The sequence below is a fragment of the Erythrolamprus reginae genome, chromosome 1, assembly GCF_031021105.1.
Source record: "Erythrolamprus reginae isolate rEryReg1 chromosome 1, rEryReg1.hap1, whole genome shotgun sequence".
Taxonomy (NCBI): domain Eukaryota; kingdom Metazoa; phylum Chordata; class Lepidosauria; order Squamata; family Dipsadidae; genus Erythrolamprus; species Erythrolamprus reginae.
Window position 1 is genome coordinate 400723136 of NC_091950.1, and position 23408 is coordinate 400746543.

Below are 23408 nucleotides of genomic sequence, written 5' to 3' on the forward strand. Positions count from 1 at the left end.
ATCAATTGGAGTTGCGGTGACCTGTTTTGATTCTCAGTGTCTCTGATCTTGGCTTGTGGCCTCGCAGTCTGGAAGACTCGTGGGAGGCGTCTGTTTGCTATCTACAACTTCGTCTTGGCAGCAAGAATCTGGTATTGCTTCATGGACTATTCCCTTCGTGTATATATTTGAAGTTCCAGCGTTTTTCCTGTTTGTAAGGACATTTTCTGTTACCTGTGTTTTCCTTGAATTATATAAACTGCCATTGCCCTTTACCAGTGTGTCTGGCTTCTCTTTTTGGATTGGTGTTGGCTTCTGGAGTGACCCAGACAGAACAGGTTTAAGCCCATTTCACGTAGCAAAGATCAGGATGTCAATACTCCGTAGCAATTACAGGGAACAACAAGGAAGCTCCTTTGGAGAAACAATTCCATTCAATATCTCTTTAGTAATGACAAACTGTACATTTATCTACATAAAAATTGCAATTGCTGAATTCCTGACTTCAGCCAATCCAGTGCACATTTCCACAATTAACCCAAACAATATAATGTTCCAATCAAAGAAACTGTGTCTTACAAAATGTTTTTGAATTTGGATCATCCCCGATTGCAGGCCGTGTTCCTTCAGGATTCTGGGAGCCGAAATCCAATAAATTGGGGAGGCAGAGTCAGTTAGGAAAAGGCTGATACTGGTTTTTATTCTCCGTTCCTCTAAAACCTGAACTGCTTTTTTTTTTTCCATTTTCAAACCTCCTGCGATGTTCAGGAAAGCCAACGGTGAATCAGGAAGACACACCCGTGCCATCATTTAGTCCTTCTCCTGCTGGGACCCGACTTCCTTTTTTCACTTCCCAGTTCCTCAGGTCTAATTCTGTGTGCACTCCACAAGGCTGCAAAAAAGGAACACTGTAAGGATCCCAACACAAGTACATTTGTATTTGTATTTGTATTTGTTAGATTTGTATGCCGCCCCTCTCCGAAGACTCGGGGTGGCTAACAACAATAAAAAAGACAATATGAACAAATCTAATATTAAAAATAATCTTAAAAAACCCCAATTTAAAGAACCAATCATACATACAAACATACCATGTATAAATTCTATAAGCCTAGGGGGAAGGGAAATTTCAATTCCCCCATGCCTGATGACAGAGGTGGGTTTTAAGGAGCTTGCGAAAGGCAAGGAGGGTGGGGGCAACTCTGATATCTGGGGGGAGCTGGTTCCAGAGGGTCGGGGTCGCCACAGAGAAGGCTCTTCTCCTGGGTCCCGCCAAACGACATTGTTTAGTCGATGGGACCCGGAGAAGGCCAACTCTGTGGGACCTAACCGGTCGCTGGGATTCGTGCGGCAGAAGGCGGTCCCAGAGGTATTCTGGTCCGATGCCATGAAGGGCTTTATAGGTCATAACCAACACTTTGAATTGTGACCGGAAATTGATCAGCAACCAATGCAAACTGCGGAGTGTTGGTGTGACATGGGCATACCTGGGGAAGCCCATGATTGCTCTCGCAGCTGCATTCTGCACGATCTGAAGTTTCCGAACACTTTTCAAAGGTAGCCCCATGTAGAGAGCGTTACAGTAGTCGAACCTCGAGGTGATGAGGGCATGAGTGACTGTGAGCAGTGAGTCCCGGTCCAGATAGGGCCGCAACTGGTGCACCAGGCAGAAAAGCACACTATAAGTAGTCATGATTTGCAACATTCCTTTAGGAACTGAGCCTCGGTGGTTCAGTAGTTAAGAGTGCAGCATTGCAAGTCACTTCTGCTGATCACCGTCTGTCAGCAGTTTGGCAGATCGAATCTCAGTAGGCTTAAGATTGACTCAGCCTCCCGTCCTTCCAAGATTGGTAAAATGAGGACCCAGATTTTTGGGAGCAATGTGTTTACCCTCTGTAAGCCACTTGGAGAGGGCTGTGAAGCAGTATATAAACCTAAAAGCTATTGCTATTGTTTGAGATTCTAATGGCATTGAAAAACATGACATGGCCTCGCACTTATGGCCATCACAACGTCCTTACAGTCATGACGTCAAAATCCAGGTGCTTGCACATAGCACAGAGTTCCCCAACCTTTCCGGGTTGGTGGCCTGGAGTTGGGGGGAGAGGGGAGAAAGAAGGGATGATTTTGTGGGAGGGGCAAGCACATGGGCACATGTATGAGATCCTGCGACATTCCTGGCAATGTTCATGTCGGTAGAGCCGATGAATAGAATAGAATAGAATAGGATGGGATGGAATGGAATTCTTTATTGGCCAAGTATGATTGGATACACAAGGAATATATTTTTGGTGCATATGCACTGAGTGTACATAAAAGAAAATTACATTTGTCAAGAATCATGAGGTGCAACACTTAATGACTTAATGATGAGGCTTATACAAGAGGGATCATGAGCACCCATGACGAAGCTTGCACAAGTGGGGCCATATGAATGCGCAGAGATATGCGTACGGACCGGCCCCTCATGCAGCCCAGTGGCAATTAGGCCACAGCCTAGTAGTGGGCCACAGCCTAGTAGTGGGCCACAGCCCAAAGGTTGGGGATCTGGCATGTATTTAGAAACATAGAAGATTGACAGCAGAAAAAGACCTCATGGTCCATCTAGTCTGCCCTTATACTATTTCCTGTATTTTATCTTAGGATGGATATATGTTTATCCCCAGGCGTGTTTAAATTCAGTTACGGTGGATTTACCAACCATGTCTGCTGGAAGTTTGTTCCAAGCATCTACTACTCTTTCAGTAAAATAATATTTTCTCATGTTGCTTCTAATCTTTCCCCCAACTAACCTGATTGTGCCCCCTTGTTCTCGTGTTCACTTTCCTATTGAAAACACTTCCCTCCTGAACCTTATTTAACCCTTTAAGATATTTAAATGTTTCGATCATGTCCCCCCTTTTCCTTCTGTCCTCCAGACTATACAAATTGAGTTCATTTAGTCTTGCCTGATACGTTTTATGCTTAAGACCTTCCACCATTCTTGTAGACCGTCTTTGGACCCGTTCAATTTTGTCAATATATTTTTGTAGGTGAGGTCTCCAGAACTGAACATAGTATTCCAACTTTATCTCTACCCTGTTTCCCTGAAAATAAGTCGCCCCCAAAAGTAAGACATAGGAGAGGTTTCATAGAATTGCCTAATATAAGGCATCCCCTGAAAATAAGACATAGGAGACGTTTCGTTCTGCAGCATTCCCGAACAGAACATATAAATTGCATCCCAAAACGCTGCATCAATCAGATTTAAAACACATCCTACATGCATCCAATATGCGGCTGCGTGTCTGGATGTGTTTTTGCTGCAGCAGGATCGCACCCTACCGTATACCGTAGTTTTAAATATGGTAGGGGGTCTGCTGACATGTCAATTCATGGAACGGATCAGAAAGATGCATATGGTATAAAACACGCATCGGCGACACTGTTCCCTGTAAGCTGCATTATTTCTTCATTGAAAAAAAATAAGACATCCCCTGAATGTAAGACGTAGCACATCTTTGGGAGCAAAAATTAATATAAGACACTTTCTTATTTTCGGGGAAACAGGGTAAGAAGCTGAGTCTTTCAGTCAGAGACCTGCCTTCTGAATTTTTTCACTAGGCACCAAAGTTCTCACATATACTTCTCATGTAAAATAATGCACTTGGGGAAAAGGAATCCTCAATCTGAGTATTGCATTGGCAGTTCTGTGTTAGCAAAAACTTCAGAAGAGAAGGATTTAGGGGTAGTGATTTCTGACAGTCTCAAAATGGGTGAGCAGTGTGGTCGGGCAGTAGGAAAAGCAAGTAGGATGCTTGGCTGCATAGCTAGAGGTACAACAAGCAGGAAGAGGGAGGTTGTGATCCCCTTATATAAAGCGCTGGTGAGACCACATTTGGAATACTGTGTTCAGTTCTGGAGACCTCACCTACAAAAAGATATTGACAAAATTGAACGGGTCCAAAGACGGGCTACAAGAATGGTGGAAGGTCTTAAGCATAAAACGTATCAGAAAAGACTTAATGAACTCAATCTGTATAGTCTGGAGCAGCGTTTCCCAACCGTTGTGCCGCGGCACACTAGTGTGCCGCAAGACACGGCCAGGTGTGCCGCGAAGCTCCTAGCCAGCTGGGCGGGGCGCTGCCGGTGCCGACCTGGAGCTCCTGCTCGCAGCTGTCCCCCGGCTCCTGCTCGATGCCGCGGTTTTCGGCGCTCTCCTGCTGGGCCCCAAAGAAGGAAGGCAGGAAGAAGGAGAGCTTCATTCTTCGCGCCTTTTTCTCGCCTTCCTTCTTTGGGGCCCAGCAGGAGAGCGCCAGAAACCGCGGCATCAGGCAGGAGCCGAGGGACAGCTGCGAGTGGGAGCCCCAGGTCAGAGGCACCGGCAGCGCCCCGCCCAGCTGGAGCTTCTCTGGCGTCGGCGGCAAGTGTCCTTTGGGGCCCGGTGGGAGGGCACTGGCGGTGGGAGCGGGGGGGATGGTAGCTGCAGCGGCCGCAGGCAGTCGCGGGGAGATGGCGGCGGCGAGAGGGAGCTCCAGGCGGCAGCGAGAGGGAGCTCCAGGCGGCGGCGAGGGGGAGCTCTGTCTCTCTCTCTCTCTCAGCTGACTGCAAGCGGGAGCCCTGACGGTGGCGGTTGGACGTGCTGCTGGACGCCGTCCATGCTGGCGCTGCGGGCCTGGCATATACGGCGTCCAGCAGCACGTCCAGCCGCCGCCATCAGGGCTCCCGCTTGCAGTCAGCTGAGAGAGAGAGAGAAAGAAAGAGAGACATATAAGAGAGGCAGAGAGAGAGAGAAAGAGAGACATAGCAAGAGAGGCAGAGAAAAAGAGACAGAGCGAGAAAGAGAGACAGCAAGAGAGGCAGAGAAAGAGAGACAGAGCGAGAAAGAGAGACATAGCAAGAGAGGCAGAGAAAGAGAGACAGAGCGAGAAAGAGAGATAGCAAGAGAGGCAGAGAAAGAGAGACATAGCAAGAGAGGCAGAGAGAGCGAGAGAGAAAGAGAAAGAAAGAGAGACATAGCAAGAGAGACAGAGAGAGAGAAAGAGAGAGAAAGAAAGATAGCAAGAGAGGCAAAGAGAAAGAAAGAGACATACGTATAGCAAGAGACAGTGAAAGAGAGAGAGAGAGCAAGAAAGAGAGAAAAAAGCAAAAAAGAGATAGCAAGAGAGACACAGAGAGAGAGAGAGAGCAAGGGAGAGAGAAAGACATAGAGGAAGGGAAGGAGGGAGATAGAAAGAGAGCAAAAAAGAGAGGAAGAAAGAAAGAGGGATGGAGAGAGAGAAAGAAGGGAAGGAAGGAAAAGAGAGAAAGAGGGAGAAATAGAGCGAAAGGGAGGAAGAGAGAGGGTTTTTTGTCCAAACTTTTCTTTAGCCCGCCCCCCCGCCCCCCCTTTCAATGTTCCCCAGGATTTTGAAAATATGAATAATGTGCCGCGGCTTAAAAAAGGTTGGGAAACACTGGTCTGGAGGACAGAAGGAAAAGGGGGGACATGATCGAAACATTTAAATATGTTAAAGGGTTAAATAAGGTTCAGGAGGGAAGTGTTTTTAATAGGAAAGTGAACACAAGAACAAGGGGGCACAATCTGAAGTTAGTTGGGGGAAAGATCAAAAGCAACGTGAGAAAATATTATTTCACTGAAAGAGTAGTAGATCCTTGGAACAAACTTCCAGCAGACGTGGTTGGTAAATCCACAGTAACTGAATTTAAACATGCCTGGGATAAACATATATCCATTGCAAGATAAAATACAGGAAATAGTATAAGGGCAGAATAGATGGACCATGAGGTCTTTTTCTGCCGTCAGTCTTCTACGTTTCTATGTTTCTCATGGAATAGCTCCAATTCTTTGGCTCATCACACTTTATTAATCATTCAGTTAAACTTTGTTTGCGACTCCTACAACCTGAAAAGCAACATTTTAAAACTCAGGTGTTATACCGGTTTGCCTCTAAATAAAGGCCACCTATCCATTCTTATAAATAAAATACTGGGCTGTAAGAGCTTTGTTTAGAAGACTCCCCTTTCCCCCAAGTAAACAAACAAACTAGAAAAAGTAGGGATTTTTTTTTTTACCAAAAAGGAGCTACTTTGTAAAAATACTCATATGTCTCAAAACTCCAAAAGTGCCCATTACTCTAAAAAACAATTAATCTTTCCATGCTTCCTGTCCCTTATAGGATTATGTTTGAAAATTAAATTAAAATTACATGCCTATCAATATCAAGGACAGGCAGGATGTTTTCTGCTCAGAATCCCAAACCACAAAGATAGCTGAGATTTTTTAAGCAAAATCCCTGGCAAATGGCAGTTGTCTTTATCTTTTTATCTGTGCTTCTTCGTTAATACAGTTCTTAACATAATCCTATTTCTAATCGTGTTGAAGGAAGTTAGCACCCAACCCTCTCCTAGAAAAATGAAATACAGTGATCCCTCGAGTTTCGCGATCTCGATCTTCGCGAAACGCTATATCGCGATTTTTAAAAAAATATTAATTAAAAAAACCCCACTTCCGCGTTTGGCTTCGGGAGTCAGCTGGGAAGCGGCGCGGCTGTTTTAAAAGGTCGCAGCCGGCCTGGGGGGCTTCCCAGCACCCCCCCAAACCCCCAACCTGGGTCTTCCTGGCTGCCCACGCAAAGGGGAAACCCCGGCTCCTCGCTGATGCCCGCCGCTCGCCCCGCCCGCCAGCAAGAGGGGGAAGACCCAGGGAAGGTTCCTTCAGCCGCCCAGCAGCTGATCTGCTCGGTAGCGCAGCAGCAGCGAGGAGCCGAATCAGGGTTTCCCCTTTGCGTGGGCGGCGGGGAACGCAAACTCCACCATCTACGCATGCACGGCCATAGAAAAAAAGGGCGCGCATGCGCAGATGGTGTTTTTACTTCCGCAACCCTACATCGCGAAAAATCGATTATCGCGAGGGGTCTTGGAACGGAACCCTCGCGATAATAGAGGGATCAATGTATTATAGGAAATATTAAAAGGGCAGAATATTTCCCCTAAAAGGGAAGCAGGAACTCAGCCAACCCCCACCTTTGTCAATGAGCCATTACTAAGGCCTGAGCCAACTCATCTGCAACACAAAAGCCAGGGCATAATAGGACCCATCTAGCAATAGAAACCCACCACATGGCACCTGGGAAGATTACATCTCCCAGCAAACCTACAAAGTTAGCTAACACACCCCTGCCCCCTGGAATACATTTCTTCTACAGCAGTTGTTCTCAACTTGGGGTCGGGACCCCTTTGGGGGTCAAATCACCATTTCCCAGGAGTCGCTTAACAAATTTCCCATGGTGTTAGGAACTAAAGTTTCTATTCTGGCGCCCTATAACATATTTTTACAATCCGACCAATCAGGTGTTTACAGTGGGGGTGTCCCTCTGACCTTCCTGCCAATCAGCTTAAAGCTCTGAGAATTGGCGCTAGACTTATAGTTCAGAGTCACCACAATATGAGGAACTGTATTAAGGGCTCGCAACATTACAAAGGTTGAGAACCACTGTTCAACAGGAAATTTCTAAGGTGGTGCCCAACAGAGGGTGTAAATCTCAGGCATTCTCAGCATCTCGGCCCTTTTTTTCCCTTTAAGATCTTCAAGGCATGTCATCCTCCTTTTCTTCAGGACCTCAAATCACGCGGTCCTGTCCACCATTAAAATCATCTTTCCAAGCAACCACCATGTTTCCAGTGTCTTTCCCCCACACTTGGAATGGAACCCAGGATATTTCTTCCAACAGTACTAATAGCCTTCCCCAGTGTTGCATTTCTGCTGCACAAATCCCAGCGGCCGGTCAGGTCCCACAGAGTTGGCCTTCTCCGGGTCCTGTCGACTAAACAATGTCGGCTGGCGGGACCCAGGGGAAGAGCCTTCTCTGTGGCGGCCCCGACCCTCTGGAACCAGCTCCCCCCAGAGATTAGGATTGCCCCCACCCTCCTTGCCTTTCGTAAACTTCTTAAAACCCACCTCTGCCGTCAGGCATGGGGGAACTGAGACATCTCCCCTTGCCTATGTAGTTTTATGTATGGTATGTTTGTGCGTATGCTTTTTATATAAAGGGTTTTTTTAGGCTTTTAATGTTAAATTGTTATTTTAGCCTCTTAATATTAGATTTGTTATTGTATATTGTTTTATCACTGCTGTGAGCCACCACAAGTCTGCGGAGAGGGGCGGCATACAAATCTAATAAATAATACAAACCTAATAAATAATAATAATAATAATTTCTAGAGAGTCTTTAAATATCAGCACTATGGGTGGGACGAGTGGAAGGCGGCCTTTTCTGCAGCATCCCCCTCCCCTCTTTGGATCGCCCTGCAGGGGGGAGGGGTCTTTGCCTTTGCAGAAACGGAGCAGGTGGTTTGTACAGAGGATGGGCAGGGGGGATGCGCAGCCCACTGGGATGGAGAGCAGGGCAAGAGAAGGCTCCGAGTTTCGCTTGGGCAGTCAAGCCAAGTGGCAGAGAGAAACTCAAAGCGTTTGGGGGGTTCAGAAGGGCAGAATGTGCTTCAGAATGTGCAGCTCGTGGCTCTAACAGTGAGTGACATGAGTGATGTCAAATTGGCCACATCCATCTGGCCACATGATCCCCCCACCAAGCCACGTCCACCAAGCCACACTCACAGAATTAGTGGCAAAAATTTTTAGATTTTACCCCTGTACTGACTACAAGGGGGGCGTTTGCCCAGGTTCACCTGGTGCACCAGTTGTGGCCCTATTTGGACCGGGAGTCACTGCTCACAGTCACTCATGCCCTCATCACCTCGAGGTTCGACTACTGTAACGCTCTCTACATGGGGCTACCTTTGAAAAGTGTTCGGAAACTTCAGATCGTGCAGAATGCAGCTGCGAGAGCTATCATGGGCCTTCCTAAATATGCCCATGTTGCTCCAACACTCCGCAGTCTGCATTGGTTGCTGATCAGTTTCCGGTCACAATTCAAAGTGTTGGTTATGACCTATAAAGCCCTTCATGGCACCAGACCAGATTATCTCAGGGACCGCCTTCTGCCGCACAAATCCCAGCGACCGGTTAGGTCCCACAGAGTGGGCCTTCTCCGGGTCCCGTCAACTAAACAATGTCGTTTGGCGGGACCCAGAGGAAGAGCCTTCTCTGTGGCGGCCCCGGCCCTTTGGAACCAACTCCCCCCAAAGATTAGAATTGCCCCCACCCTCCTTGCCTTTCATAAGCTTCTTAAAACCCACCTCTGCCGTCAGGCATGGGGGAACTGAGATATTTACGTATGGTATGTTTGTATGTATGTTTGGTTTTATATTAAGGGGTTTTTTAGTTGTTTATTATTGGATTGTTACATGCTGTTTTTATCACTGTTGTTAGCCCCCCCGAGTCTATTGAGAGGGGCGGCATACAAATCCAATAAATAAATAAATAAATGTCCATTATGCTCAGCCAGCGTGTAGCCTGGCCATGCAGGTAGAGACTGAGGGGAGTTGTTGTTTTAGTAAACATGCTGGCTAAGAATCGTACAGTTCATTATATTTGGATGAGCTGAACTACAAAATCATTCAGAGGTGCTAGATTTGGGGATAAGTTATTTTCCTGGGGATGGGGGAAGGGAATGATGTTTTATATGAATGATGTTGTATGAATTATGTTTAACATGAAAGCTATTATGAATGAGCCCAGGTCTCCTACTTAAAATTTTCCCTCCAACTTTTTAACTATTAGGTTACATTGCCGATAAATGCTCGACTATACTGGCGAGGACTTCTGAGAAATATATTTCCAACACAATTGAACACCACTAGGTTGGAGAAGTTTGATATATGGAGACCATAGCGTAGACAACTGTTACATGTTCTCTCACCTGTCGAGGAGATTTCATCAAAGATGCGACTTGGACTGTTTTCTCAGAATTCAGTTTTTTCTTCTCCAGCAGCAGCCGAGTGTTAGGTATGTAACTCCACGAGCGACCCAACGCTGGTTTAAAACCACCAGCAGCATCTCTGGTCACATGGTTTGTCAACTAAAACATAACAGATAGTTTTAGCATCACCTTCAGTCATAAGCGGAGGACCACCCATATTTAAAAGATTTATGAGGACCATTTGGGGGGGGAAAAACCCAGTCTTAAAAATAAAGATAATGCCGGAGGCTGAAACTTTGCTTTCCAGAACCCAGGTGACATCCTCATTTTTTAAGATTAAACTTTAAATAAACTTTAACTGCTGAGAATGCCTGAGATTTACACCCTCTGTTGGGCTCCACCTTAGAGTTTCCTGTTGAACAGTGGTTCTCAACCTTTCTAATTTCGCGAGCCCTTAATACAGTTCCTGATGTTGTGGTGACCCCGAACTATAAGTCTAGCACCAATTCTCTCAACAGAGCTTTAAGCTGATTGGCAGGAAGGTTGGAGGGACACCCCTACTGTAAACGCCTGATTGGTCGGATTGTAAAAATACGTTCCAAGGCACCAGAATAGATGTCTTAGTTCCTAACACCATGGGAAATTTGTTAGGCAACTCCTGGGAAACGGTGAAAAAATTGCTGCCAACCTGCCTTCCATTGAGGACCTGTACACTGCACGAGTCAAAAAGAGGGCAGTGAAAATATTTACTGATCTCTCGCATCCTGGACATAAACTTCTTTCAAATAAAATGTATTCTTCATATTTAGAATTAAAAGCAAGGAAGTGGTGGCAGACTTAATGTATTAGCTGGCCTAGCTCACACTACAAGAGCAGAACTATAACACATAAAAGCCAAAAGCAAGCGTAAGTAAAAGTCTGGTCTGAATACTTACCAATACGGCAATCCCAAATTCTTTGGCAAGGGTTTTCATCTCCCTAGCCAAATGCATCATGAGGGCCATGCCTATACAAAGGGAGAAGGAGAAATCACCGCACTTAAAGCTTTACAATAGAATTAGAATAAAATTCTTTATTGGCCAAATGTGATTGGAAACGCAAGGAATTTGTCTTTGGTGCATATACTTTTTATATACATAAAGGAAAAGATATATTTGTCAAGCATCATGAGATACAACACTTAATGATAATCATAGGGTATAATAAGCAATCAGGAAACAATCAATTTTAATATAAATCCGTTCATGTATTTTGTCACCTTATTTGGGGGGGGGGCGGATAGCACATTTATGAACCTAGTTATCACTTTACATTAAAATATGTTTTTTTTGGGTGGGGGGGGGAACAGCATGGTTAACAAACATAGAAATCATATTAATGCAGGTTTAGGATTTAGCTGGTTGTGTAAATCTTATGCCCTGAGAACCACATATATAATAAAGAGAGTCAATTTGGTCTAATGATTTAAGGCAGCAGCCTAGTAACCAGCCGACTATGAGTTCTAGCCCTGCTTTAGCCATGAAAGCCAGTTGAGTGACCTTGGGCCGGCCACTTGGTCTCAGCCCAACCCACTTCACAGGCTAGTTGTAGGGAAAATAGGAAGAGGAGGGTGTGTTGGATACGTTCACCGCCTTAATTTATTTATAAAAATAACAAAGATGGAAGATAAATAAATAAGTAAGTTCATCGCTAGCATGAATGAAAGGTCTAATGTCAAGGGGACACAATCTGAAGTTAGTTGGGGGAAAGATCAAAAGCAACATGAGAAAATATTATTTCACTGAAAGAGTAGTAGATCCTTGGAACAAACTTCCAGGAGACGTGGTTGGTAAATCCACAGTAACTGAATTTAAACATGCCTGGGATAAACATATATCCATCCTAAGATAAAATACAGGAAATAGTATAAGGGCAGACTAGATGGACCAGGAGGTCTTTTTCTGCTGTCAGTCTTCTATGTTTCTATGTTTCTATTCTGTGACAGCTTTCACTAAACAAAGGAGTAGACATGTAACAAATGTTTTCTGGTTCATCTCTTGTAATTCCCAGTCACGGGGACTGAAAGATGTGAAGGCTGTCACATCATACCTTAAGAAGAAAAATGGAATGAATATGAAATACAGTATTATGTCTATTTACAACTACAATGTACCCTCGATTTTCGCAGGGAATGCATTCCGAGACCACCCGCCAAAGTCGAATTTCCGCAAAGTAGACATGCACCCTTTCTTTCCTTCCATCCTCCCCCTCCATCCTTCATTCCTGGTTTTACTTACCCCCAGAACCTGCAGGGGCAATGGGGTGGCAAGCAGGAGGCTTTGCTGCGCTCGCTGCAGCGGCGGCAGCGGGCAGCAGTAAGGCTCGGCTTCAATTGGAGCGTACCAACGCTCCGAGAATTAAAGGGGTGGGATCGGAAGGCTGGGGCGGAAATTGAGCTTTTATTTAAAGAAGCAGGACGGCTGGGATGGAGGGGGGAGGAAGAAAGTTAAAACGCACAGTATTATACATCGGGCAGCCCCAGAAAACCCTTGGTGTGCAGAAAAACCAGAGTATTTTTTTTAATAATATTTTTTGAAAAACCGTGGTATAGACTTTTCGCAAAGTTCGGACCCGCAAAAATCGAGGGAACACTGTATTCCTATGCCATAAGGAATCTTTCCTAAAGGAAATTAATCCCATTCTTTGGAAAAACAGACGCTGAAGCTGAAATTCAAATACTTTGGCCATCAAATGAGAAGACTCATTGGAAAAGAGTCTGGTTGTGGGAAAGACTCAACCAATGAACATAATGTCCAGGAGACATTAAGTACAAGAGGGGGCCTGGTGTGCTATGGTCCATGGAGTTGCAAAGAGTTGGACACGGCTTATCAGCTGAACAACAAACAACAAGGAACCTTAATTATTACACTGTGGTCTTTTGTGACCTTTGTATACTATACTTTTATGCTCAACTACTACTTCATAAATATGAAACTTTATTGCTATGGAACTTTGAACATACAGAAAATAGGTTGCCACATTGAATGTGATCAGTGAACTTGTGTGATCTTACTTCTCTTAACCCTGCTAATTTCTCTATTGTCTTCCATGTTATATTTTTAACTCTTTAAGCCAAAGTGTCCAACTCTGGCAACTTTAAGACTTTAAACTTTAAGAAGGGAATTCTGGGACTTGAAGTACACAGGTCTTAAAGTGGCCACTGCTTTAAGGAACAGATCATGTAGGATATGATTCTGTAAAACAACAGGGCCATTAATGAAGCGTATTAAGAAACATTCTCTGTGATGATAGGTGTACATAACTGACCATCAGGCTGCCGAAGTCCCAAGAAAGGGCAAATTACAGCAGAAATGGAATCCACAATAAGCAGCTTCACTGGTCCAGAAGTGCTGAGTATCTTTAAAATAAAAATAAAAACAAAGGGCAAATTAAATAAAACTACAAATAGAAATCAGAAATTATTTTAAAAAGCCAATGAGTTCCTTTCTTTGAAACAGGGGAGCAGATGAAGGAAGATGTCGCATCCAAAAACTGAACTTTGCTTATAGTTTAAAGCCATGGATTCACATGCCCTACATGTTACCTATGCCTAAACTCTGCAGCAGGAAATACTAGTCTTAGATCATCTGAATAGCGAATCCCAGCGACCGATTAGGTCCCACAGAGTTGGCCTTCTCTGGGTCCCGTCGACTAAACAATGCCGTTTGGCGGGTCCCAGGCGAAGAGTCTTCTCTGTGGTGGCACCGACTCTCTGGAACCAGCTCCCCCCGGAGATTAGAACTGCCCCCACCCTCCTTGCCTTCCGTAAACTCCTTAAAACCCACCTTTGCCGCCAGGCATGGAGGAATTGAGATATCTCCCCCAGGCCTATACAATTTATGTATGGTATGTTTGTATGTATGTCTGCTTAATAATGGGGTTTTTAAATGTTTTTAAATTATTAATTTGTTATGAATTGTTCTATTGCTGTTGTGAGCCACCCTGAGTCTACGGAGAGGGGCGGCATACAAATCTAATAAATAAATAAATAGGCTGGAGGTTATCAGTTTGTTAAATTTAAGACGAATTATGATTAGAATCATTCAGGGAAAGGTCAAGAGGGAGGAGGAGGAAGTAGAAAGGGAAGGGAGGAGAGAAGGAGTGGAGAGAAGTAGGAAAGGGAAGAGAAGGAGAAAGGAGGTAGAAAGAGGAGATGGAGATAGAGGGCGGGGAGTGTAAAGAAATGGGGAAAACAAATTGATTAAATATATAAATAGGTGCAAAAATGGCAATAGCAATTTAGACTTATATACTGCTCCATTTTGCTTTTATACCCTTCTCTAAGTAGTTTACAGGATCAGCATATTTATTTATTTATTTATTTATTTATTTATTTATTTATTTATTTAATTTGTATGACGCCCCTCTCCGTAGACTCGGGGAGGCTCACAACAATAACAAAGAACAATGTAAAATACAAATCTAATATTTCAAAGAGCTAAAAACCCATAATTTAAAAAACATACACACAACATACCATACATAAATTATATAGGCCCGGGGAAGATGTCTCAATTCCACCATGCCTGACGACAGAAGTGGTTCTTAAGGAGCTTACGAAAGGCAAGGAGGGTGGGGGCAATCCTAATCTCAGGGGGGAGCTGGTTCCAGAGGTTCGGGGCCGCCACAGAGAAGGCTCTTCCCCTGGGTCCCACCAGACGACATTGTTTAGTCGAAGGGACCCGGAGAAGGCTAACTCTGTGGGACCTAACTGGTCGCTGGGATTCGTGCGGCAGAAGGCGGTCCCGGAGATATTCTGGTCCGATGCCCCCAACATTGCCCCCAACAATCTGGGTCCTCATTTTACACACATCAGAAGGATGGAAGGCTGAGTCAACCTTGAGCCAGGGATGAGATCTGAACTGCTGAACTACAGCTAGCAGTTAGCTGAAGTAGCCTGCAGGGCTGCACTCTAACCACTGCACCACCCCAGATATTAATTCATGATAGATTGGATAGAAATGTATAATTATGTATGTTCTGATATGTCCTACAGTAAATGCATAGATGTGTACATGGAAATAGTGGAGAGAGAAAAAGAAAAAAAAATAGGAGAATAGATAGTTAAATAGAATGGTGAGGTTGTGGAGGAGATTCACCATAATGGGTTAGGAAAGAAAAGGAGAAAGTGGCTGGCAGGATGGAAAAGAGATTGATTAGGCAGTCACTGTTAGGTGGTGGTGGTGGTGGTTGTTATTGTTGTTTTATTCATTAAACATGAAACTCAGTCAACTGAACATTTAAAAATGTATTTTTGTTGTTCCTCCTGCATGTTCAAGACTGTTCTGCCTGCCTGCATAGCTGTCTTCTTAAAAATCCATTGGGGACACTTGACTGCAAGTCAGCCTTGATAGCTTCAAGGCAGGATTAGACAGATTCACGGATGCCAAGTGTATCGGTGGTTATTGAAATGGATGTCCGTGTGCCGCCTCTATGTTGCTTGATGCAGGCAGGATTCCCTTGAGTACCATTTGTTGGGGGTCAGGGGAAAGGGAGGGTCTTGCCTTCTCTTTCTGCTCAAGATCCCCATGGACAATTGGTGGGCCACTGTGTGACACAGAATGCTGGACTCGATGGGCTTTGGCCTGACTCAGCATGGCTCTTCTGATGTTCTTAATATATTTTATTTTTTCTTTAGGTACATTAAGCATATGCACCAAAGACAAATTTCTTGTATGTTCAATCAGACTTGGCCAATAAAGCTATTCTATTCTATTCTGTTCTGTTCTGTTCTGTTCTATCAAATTGATACTGAAACTTGATTAATTTTAAATCTGATTTTGTTCCTATCAGTTTTGGTGTACATACTCCCAACATACTACTCAAAAACCAGGCTGGCCCTTGTTCTGCCTGACCGGGCTCAGGCGATAATTAACGGTCCAGGAAAGAAGGTCAGACACACACGTGCATTGCTAATCAGCAAACTTGTATTAAACATAAAAGAAAAGTCTAAAGAAAACTGTCCTTATTTTCAGGAGTAAAACACAGTTCGAGGCGAAAATTCAGCTAGAGACAAAGTTCATGAAAAAGCAAACAAATGCAAAAGTCACGTAGCAGAAACGTTCCAGGAGTTCTCTGAATTCTCGAGGCACGAGAGCAGCAGCTAGTCCCAGAGTTTTCAACTCCCACTTGCCTGACAATGCTGAGTTGAAATCCAAAGGCACAGAGCAGAGGCTTCAAAGCAGGAACCACAAAGCCACACAAACCACACAGATAAACATCCACAGTTTGCCTCTGCCTCTGTTCCCTTTTGTAACTGTAGCCCTCATTATGGGAACCACACCCAGCCCTCATTCTGGGGACCACACCCAAACACAGGTGACACCATAATCACCGTTGATAATGCCTTAATTGAGCCCTACGTTGCATTGCTTTATGGCTAAGCATATTGATTATTTGTTCAGCATCCGAATCCAAAGAAGAGAGGCTATCCGACGGGCTGCCTGCTAAATCCCCTGGGCTGTCTGCCAGTTTTTTTATTTATTTTATTTTTATTTATTGGATTTGTTTGCCGTCCCTCTTCCTCTGAACCATCTGCCTCATCCTCTGGGCTGTCTGCCACGTTTTCCTGGCATCACTCTGTGACGCATCTCTCACATATGTGGGGGCAACAGCTGGCCCAGGCCCGAACACAACAGCCCTTGGTCTAAAAAAAATTACCCATCCTGTCCTCCTCACCCTTCTGGCACTCATGTATTCTGATAAGCCCACAAACAACAACACTGGCCCTTGGTCTAAAAAAAGTTACCCATCCTGTCCTCCTCACCCTTCTGGCACTCATGTATTCTGATAAGCCCACAAACAACAACACTGGCCAGTAAACACCCACCTGCTGGGCCATATAACTCCGGACGTCCTGCAGCACATCAAGCATTTTGTAGGCATCAAATGCACGAAAAACCTGGATCCTCCGCAATGCTTCAGCCTACGGGGAAATGAATGGGGTAAGGAACAGAGTTAAGGTAATACACCCTGTCAAGTTTACATGCTCACCAGGATGAGGGTCAAAAAAGCCAAGAGGGTAGCCACAATCATGAGACCAAAGCCTCAAACCCCCTCCCCTATCTTGGAACCAAGAGCAGCAAATTAGATCGTTGTGTTTGGTGTTCAGAGTTTATCTCAGAATACTGTTTTTAGCAATAGCAATATCATTTAGACTTATATACCGCTTCATGGTGCTTTTACAGCCCTCTCTAAGCGGTTTACAGAATCAGCATTATTGCTCCCAACAACCTGGGTCCTCATTTTGCCCACCTCGGAAGGATGGAAAGCTGAGTCAACCTTGAGCCGGTGGTGAGATTTGAACTGCTGAACTGCAGCTAGAAGTTAGCTGAAGTACCCTGCAGTGTTGCACTCTAACCCCTGCGTCAACGAGCAGAATTAGCCTGCAGTATTGCATTCTAACCAATGCACCACCACGCCCACCTAGATATTCTTCTAGGTACCAACACCCCATAATGAATACTTCCTGCTCAGCTGACCTGCTCTTCCTCATCCTCAGTTAAGCAATTCAGTAGCTCCAGTAGACGGGCACTGGTGAAGCCCCCAGTTGAGTCAATGTACAGGACAGTCTGCTTGAGATTATGGGATATATTTGCAGCCACAGTGAGGCACACCTAGAGACGCAACAAGAGGCAGAGCTTAAGATTCGTTGATTGATGAAATTAGGATGCACAAAAGCAGCCTTTTGTAGCCCACCTTCCAAACATTTGGAAAAAGCCAAAAAATCTCAAACTGGGACTTCAACTTCCAAGATTTGTCACAGACTATGAATTTTGAATTTAGGGAGCATGAAATACCAGTCACCTGGAGTTAAGATGGCATGATAAACCACAAAGCTAGAATACGGAGTTGTATAGAAATGAGACTGTATCCAAACACATGATTTAGTCTTTGAAAAGGAGAATCCACCAAAGTTGACAATGGTTGAGTAGAACAGTGATTTTCAACCTTTTTTGAGATGCGGCACATTTTTTACGTATACAAAATCATGGGGCACATTGAGCGGGGGCGGAGTGGGGGGGCTAAAAAAAGTTTGGACAAAAAAATTATCTCTCTCTCTTCCTCCCTTTCGCTCTATTTCTCTCCCTCTTTCTCTGTCTTCCTTCCCCTCTCTGTCCATCCCTCTTTCTTTCTTTCTCTCTTCCTTCCTTCCTCTCTTTTTTGCTCTCTTTCTATCTCTCCCTCCTTCCCTGCCTCTCTTTCTCTTACTTTCTTTCTTTCTCTCTCTTTCTCTCTTGCTTTCTCTCTCTCTCTCTCTCTCTCTTTCTCTCTTGCTTTCTTTCTCTCTCTTTTTCTCTCTTGCTTTCTCTCTCTCTTTCTCTCTTGCTTTCTTTCTCTCTTGCTTTCTTTCTCTCTCTCTCTTTCTCTCTCTCTCTTTCTTTCTTTCTTCCCAGGCTGAAGGAGATCAGCAATTGGCAGATGACCTGAATGTGTTCTACACCAACAACAGCTAAATCTTCTACAATTGAACCCATCCCATTGTGTTTACAACCCCTAGTGATCACAGAAAAGGAAGTGAAAGATCTATTTCTCAGACAGAAGCCTGGAAAAGCACCAGGCCCAGACAAGATAACTCCTTCTTGCTTAAAAGTCTGTGCTGACCAATTGGCCCCCATCTTCACCCAAATCTTCAACAAATCACTAGAGTTGTGCTATGTTCCTTCCTGCTTCAAACGCTCCACTATCATCCCAGTGCCAAAGAAGCCCTCCATCAAGGAACTGAATGACTACAGACCAGTTGCTCTAACATCTGTAGTTATGAAAACCTTTGAAAGGCTAGTGATGTTGCATTTGAAAGCCATCACGGATCCACTGTTAGACCCCCTGCAATTTGCATACCGAGCAAATAGATCAACAGATGATGCTATTAATTTGGCTCTACACTACATCCTTCAACATCTTGAATCTCCAATGACCTACGCCAGGGTCCTCTTTGTGGACTTCAGTTCAGCATTCAATACCATCATACCGGACATTCTCTTAACCAAACTAAATCAGCTAGCGGTACCTGAACACACTTGTAAGTGGATCACAAGCTTCCTAACAGACAGGAAGCAGCAGGTGAAGCTAGGAAAAATCACATCAGATATATGTACAATTAGCACAGGTGCCCCCCAAGGCTGTGTACTTTCACCACTTCTCTTCTCTTTATACACTAATGACTGCATCTCATACGATCCATCTGTTAAACTACTGAAGTTTGCAGATGATACAACAGTGATTGGACTCATTCGAGACAATGATGAATCTGCATACAGACGGGAAGTTGAACAACTATCCTTGTGGTGTGACCAGAACAATCTAGAACTGAACACACTCAAAACTGTAGAAATGGTGGTAGACTTTAAGAGAAACCCTTCCACCCTTCCACCTCTCACAATACTAGACAACACAGTATCAACTGTAGAGACCTTCAAATTTCTAGGTTCTATCATATCTCAAGACCTAAAATGGTCACCTAACATCAAAAACATCATCAAAAAAGCACAACAAAGAATGTTCTTTCTGCGCCAGCTCAGGAAGCTCAAACTGCCCAAGGAGCTGCTGATTCAGTTCTATAGAGGAATCATTGAGTCTGTCATCTGCACCTCTATAACTGTCTGGTTTGGTGCTGCAACCCAACAGGACCGACACAGACTTCAGAGGATAATCAGAATTGCAGAAAAAACAATTGCTGCCAATCTGCCTTCCATTGAGGACCTGTATACTGCACGAGTCAAAAAGAGGGCGGGTAAAATATTTACTGACCCCTCACATCCTGGACACAAATTGTTTCAACTCCTACCCTCAAAACGTCGCTACAGAGCACTGCACACCAAGACAACTAGACACAAGAACAGTTTTTTCCCGAACGCCATCACTCTACTAAACAAATAATTCCCTCAACACTGTCAGACTTTCTACTAAATCTGCACTTCTATTCTACTAGTTTTCCTCATCATTCCTATCACCCATTTCCTCCCATGTTGACTGTATGACTGTAACTTGTTGCGTATATCCTAAGATTTTTATTAATATTGCTTCTTCATTGCTTATTTGACCCCTATGACAATCATTAAGTGTTGTACCACATGATTCTTGACAAATGTATATTTTATTTTATGTACGCTGAGAGCATATGCACCAAGACAAATTCCTTGTGTGTCCAATCACACTTGGCCAATAAAATTCTATTCTATTCTATTCTATTCTATTCTCTTTCTCTCTCTTGCTGAGCTTCGCTGCACACCTGACCATGTCTCGCGGGACACTGGTTGAAAAACACTGGAGTAGAACATACCATATTTTTTGGAGTAAAAGATGCATTCCCCGCCTCCTCCCAAAAGAGGGTGGAAATGTTGGTGCATTTTATACACCGAATACAATCATTTTTGGCCTCCAAAACCCCCACCTCATGCCTCCAGTTCTTCACAAAAACAGGACACAAAGAGGGTTTGGGCAGCCTGCAAGGTACTCATGGGGGCTGGGGAGGGCAAAACGCAACACACAGGAGATGGGTGGCAAAAAACAAGCCCATTTTTTGCAAAAGTGGGCGTTTTTCACAAAAACAGGGCATGCAAAGGGTTTGGGAGTTCTGTAGAGTAATCCCAGAGGCAAAAACTGTTTTTCTTAATTTAACTCTTCCAAAATCTTGATACGTTTTATGTTCCAGTGCATCTTGTAGTTTGAAAATTACGGTAATTTTTTTCATGATTTTAATATACATATTGCACGTTTATAAGATTGTTCTCTACCTAAAGTCCAATGAGAAGGTAACAGATAAATAGCCAAATAGGTCAAGAACCAAATAGAACAAGAACATCTGCATTGGTTGCTGATCAGTTTCCGGACACAATTCAAAAGTGTTGGTTATGACCTATAAAGCCCTTCATGGCATTGGACCAGATTATCTCATGGACCGTCTTCTGCCGCACGAATCCCAGCGACCGGTTAGGTCCCACAGAGTTGGCCTTCTCCGGGTCCCGTCGACGAAACAATGTCGTCTGGCAGGACCCAGGGGAAGAGCCTTTTCTGTGGTGGCCCCGACCCTCTAGAATCAACTCCCCCCGGCAATTAGGACTGCCCCCACCATCCTTGCCTTTCGCAAACTCCTTAAAACCCACCTCTGCCGTCAAGCATGGGGAAATTTATTCCCCCGGGCCATTTCCGCTTTACGTATGGTTTGTCTGGGATGTATGACTGGTTTTATATTAAGGGTTTTAAATGTTTTTTTAATCTTTGGATTTGTACTGTGTTTTGTTGTTGTGAGCTGCTCCAAGTCTTCCGAGAGAGGCGGCATACAAATCTAATAAATAATAATAATAACAACAGCCAACCTGAGTTTTTCCAGCACTGGGTGCTCCAACAAGTTCCGTCACTTCCCCCGTGTATATACCCGAATCGAGAAGTTTGTCCAAGCTATAACAACAAAAGGGACGAGGGGGATGAGAATTTCAGGACACGCACATCCCAGTTTTTATCTTACATTTTTTCACATGTATCTCCCTCTCAAGGGTCCTCCCTGCTGAAGGACAAAAGAGCCTCAGAGTAAGTTCTAAGCCTCTATTTAGGTTCAGAAATTCAATGTTTTGTTTGCCGAAAATAAAAAGAGGGCAAAGCAAACCAAAGAATAGGGTAGGGTAGAATCTAATAACCCCAAGCTTGGTGCCATAGGTGATTCTTTAGACTCTTACGAAAGGCGAGAAGGGTGGGGACAGTACAAATCTCTGGGGGGAGCTGATTCCAGAGGGCCGGGGCCTCCACAGAGAAGGCTCTTCCCCTAGGCCCTGCCAAATGTCATTGTCTAGTTGACGGAACCTGGAGAAGGCCGACTCTAAAGGAAATAACCGGTCGCTGGGATTCATGCGGCAGGAGGCCCACAAGTAATCTGGTCCCATGCCAGGTAGGACTTTATAGGTCATAACCAACACTTTGAATTGAGTCCAGAAGCCAATTGGCAACCAGTGCAGACCGCGGAGTGTTGGAGAGATGTCGACATGTCTGGGTAGTCGCGCGACTGCTCGCGTGGCTGCATTCTGCATAATTTGCAGTTTCCAAACACTCTTCAAAGGTAGCCCCATGTAGAGAGCATTGCAGTAGTCGAACCTCGAGGTGATAAGGGCATGAGTGACTGTGAGTAGAGACTCCCGATCCAGATAGGGCCGCAACTGGTGCACCAGGCGGACACGGGAAAATGCCCCTCTCGCTACATCATGTTCTAAAGTCAGCTGTGGTTTGAGGAGGACGCCCAAGTTGCGGACCCTCTCTGAGGGGGTCAGAAGTGCCCCCCCTCAGGGTAATGGATGGACGACAGATGGAAGTGTCCTTGGGAGGTAGCACCCACAGCCACTCCGTCTTATCGGGGTTGAGCTTGAGTCTGTTAGCCCCCATCCAGACTCTGAGTGGAGAGGGGAGGCGAAATGAACCTTCAGCCAACTAGGGCTGAATGGATGGTTGATCTGGATAGAGAACTGATCCATAACAGGCAAGATACCTTTTAATGTACTTGGATCCACATTCAAAGACTCCTCAACCACAGAAAATTAACTGGGCAGTTTAAGGTCAGTCGTTATCTCTTAGTTCACTTCCCTCACCTGGTTGTTATATGGCTATTTATTTATTCATTATATTTACAACCTGCCTTTCCTAGAACCACCTTGAATTTCTGGAGGAAAGGTGAGATATGCATCTAATAGAAAAATCACGTATTGCCAGTTAAAACTCATGCTTATATTCAACGCAGTCTGCATTGGTTGCCGATCAGTTTCCGATCACAATCCCAGCGACCAGTTAGGTCCCACAGAGTGGATCTTCGCCGGGTCCCGTCAACTAAAGAATGTCGCTTGGCGGGACCCAGGGGAAGAGCCTTCTCTGTGGCGGCCCCGGCCCTCTGGAACCAACTCCCCCCAAAGATTAGAATTGCCCCCACCCTCCTTGCCTTTCGTAAGCTGCTTAAAACCCACCTCTGCCGTCAGGCATGGGGGAATTGAGACCCTCTTCCCCCTAGGCCTTTACAATTCTATGCATGGTAGGTATGTATGTATGTTTGGTTTTTTATATTAATGGGCTTTTAATTATTTCTAACATCAGACTACTATTGTACACTGCTTTGTTGTTGCTGTTAGCCACCCCGAGTCTCTGGAGAGGGACGGCATACAAATCCAATAAATAAATAAACTGTCAAGTCTCATTTTCTGCTCACCAAATTGAGCTCTTGTGTCTAATTAAATGGGTTAAATTCGACATGCCCAGACTTGCAAGGACTCAGGCGGCATATAAACTTAATAAATTATCATTTTTCAAATGCCCATTATTGAATATATAGTTGTAAAACAGTAAATGATTTCTTTTACTCTTGCACTTTCTGGCTGATGAAAGTATGATGGATATGTGTGCATTTTAATTGGTTTTCTGGTTTTTAGATTTAACTGTTAAGTTTAATTAATTGAATTTCGCTGTACATTGTCTTTTTATAATGTTGTAAACTGCTCCAAGTCCTCGGAGAGGAATGGCATATAAATCCAATTAATAATAATAAGAGCAGTAGTTGGAATACAAGCTAATTATGCCAATTGTAAGAATTCAGTTTTCACAGGTGAAAGTACAGTT

At 44.4% G+C, this 23408-nt stretch overlaps 1 protein-coding gene across 5 annotated transcripts in view; it reads right to left on the reverse strand.

Annotated features, from left to right (window-relative positions):
* Positions 1 to 407: 407 nt before the first annotated feature.
* Positions 408 to 23408, reverse strand: part of RAD51D (RAD51 paralog D) — a 31775-nt gene continuing 8774 nt past the window's right edge. For 4 of the 5 annotated variants that reach the window (XM_070742211.1, XM_070742219.1, XM_070742236.1 and 1 more), the window contains exons 5-11: positions 21137 to 21218; positions 17300 to 17434; positions 16648 to 16743; positions 13086 to 13176; positions 10715 to 10785; positions 9780 to 9938; positions 408 to 871 (exon numbers count right to left, since the gene is read on the reverse strand). In XM_070742211.1, the coding sequence (XP_070598312.1) occupies positions 764 to 871; positions 9780 to 9938; positions 10715 to 10785; positions 13086 to 13176; positions 16648 to 16743; positions 17300 to 17434; positions 21137 to 21218 (742 nt within the window). In that variant the 3' untranslated portion in view covers positions 408 to 763. The remainder of the gene's footprint in view (positions 872 to 9779; positions 9939 to 10714; positions 10786 to 13085; positions 13177 to 16647; positions 16744 to 17299; positions 17435 to 21136; positions 21219 to 23408) is intronic. The other variant, XM_070742246.1, reaches the window with a different exon arrangement.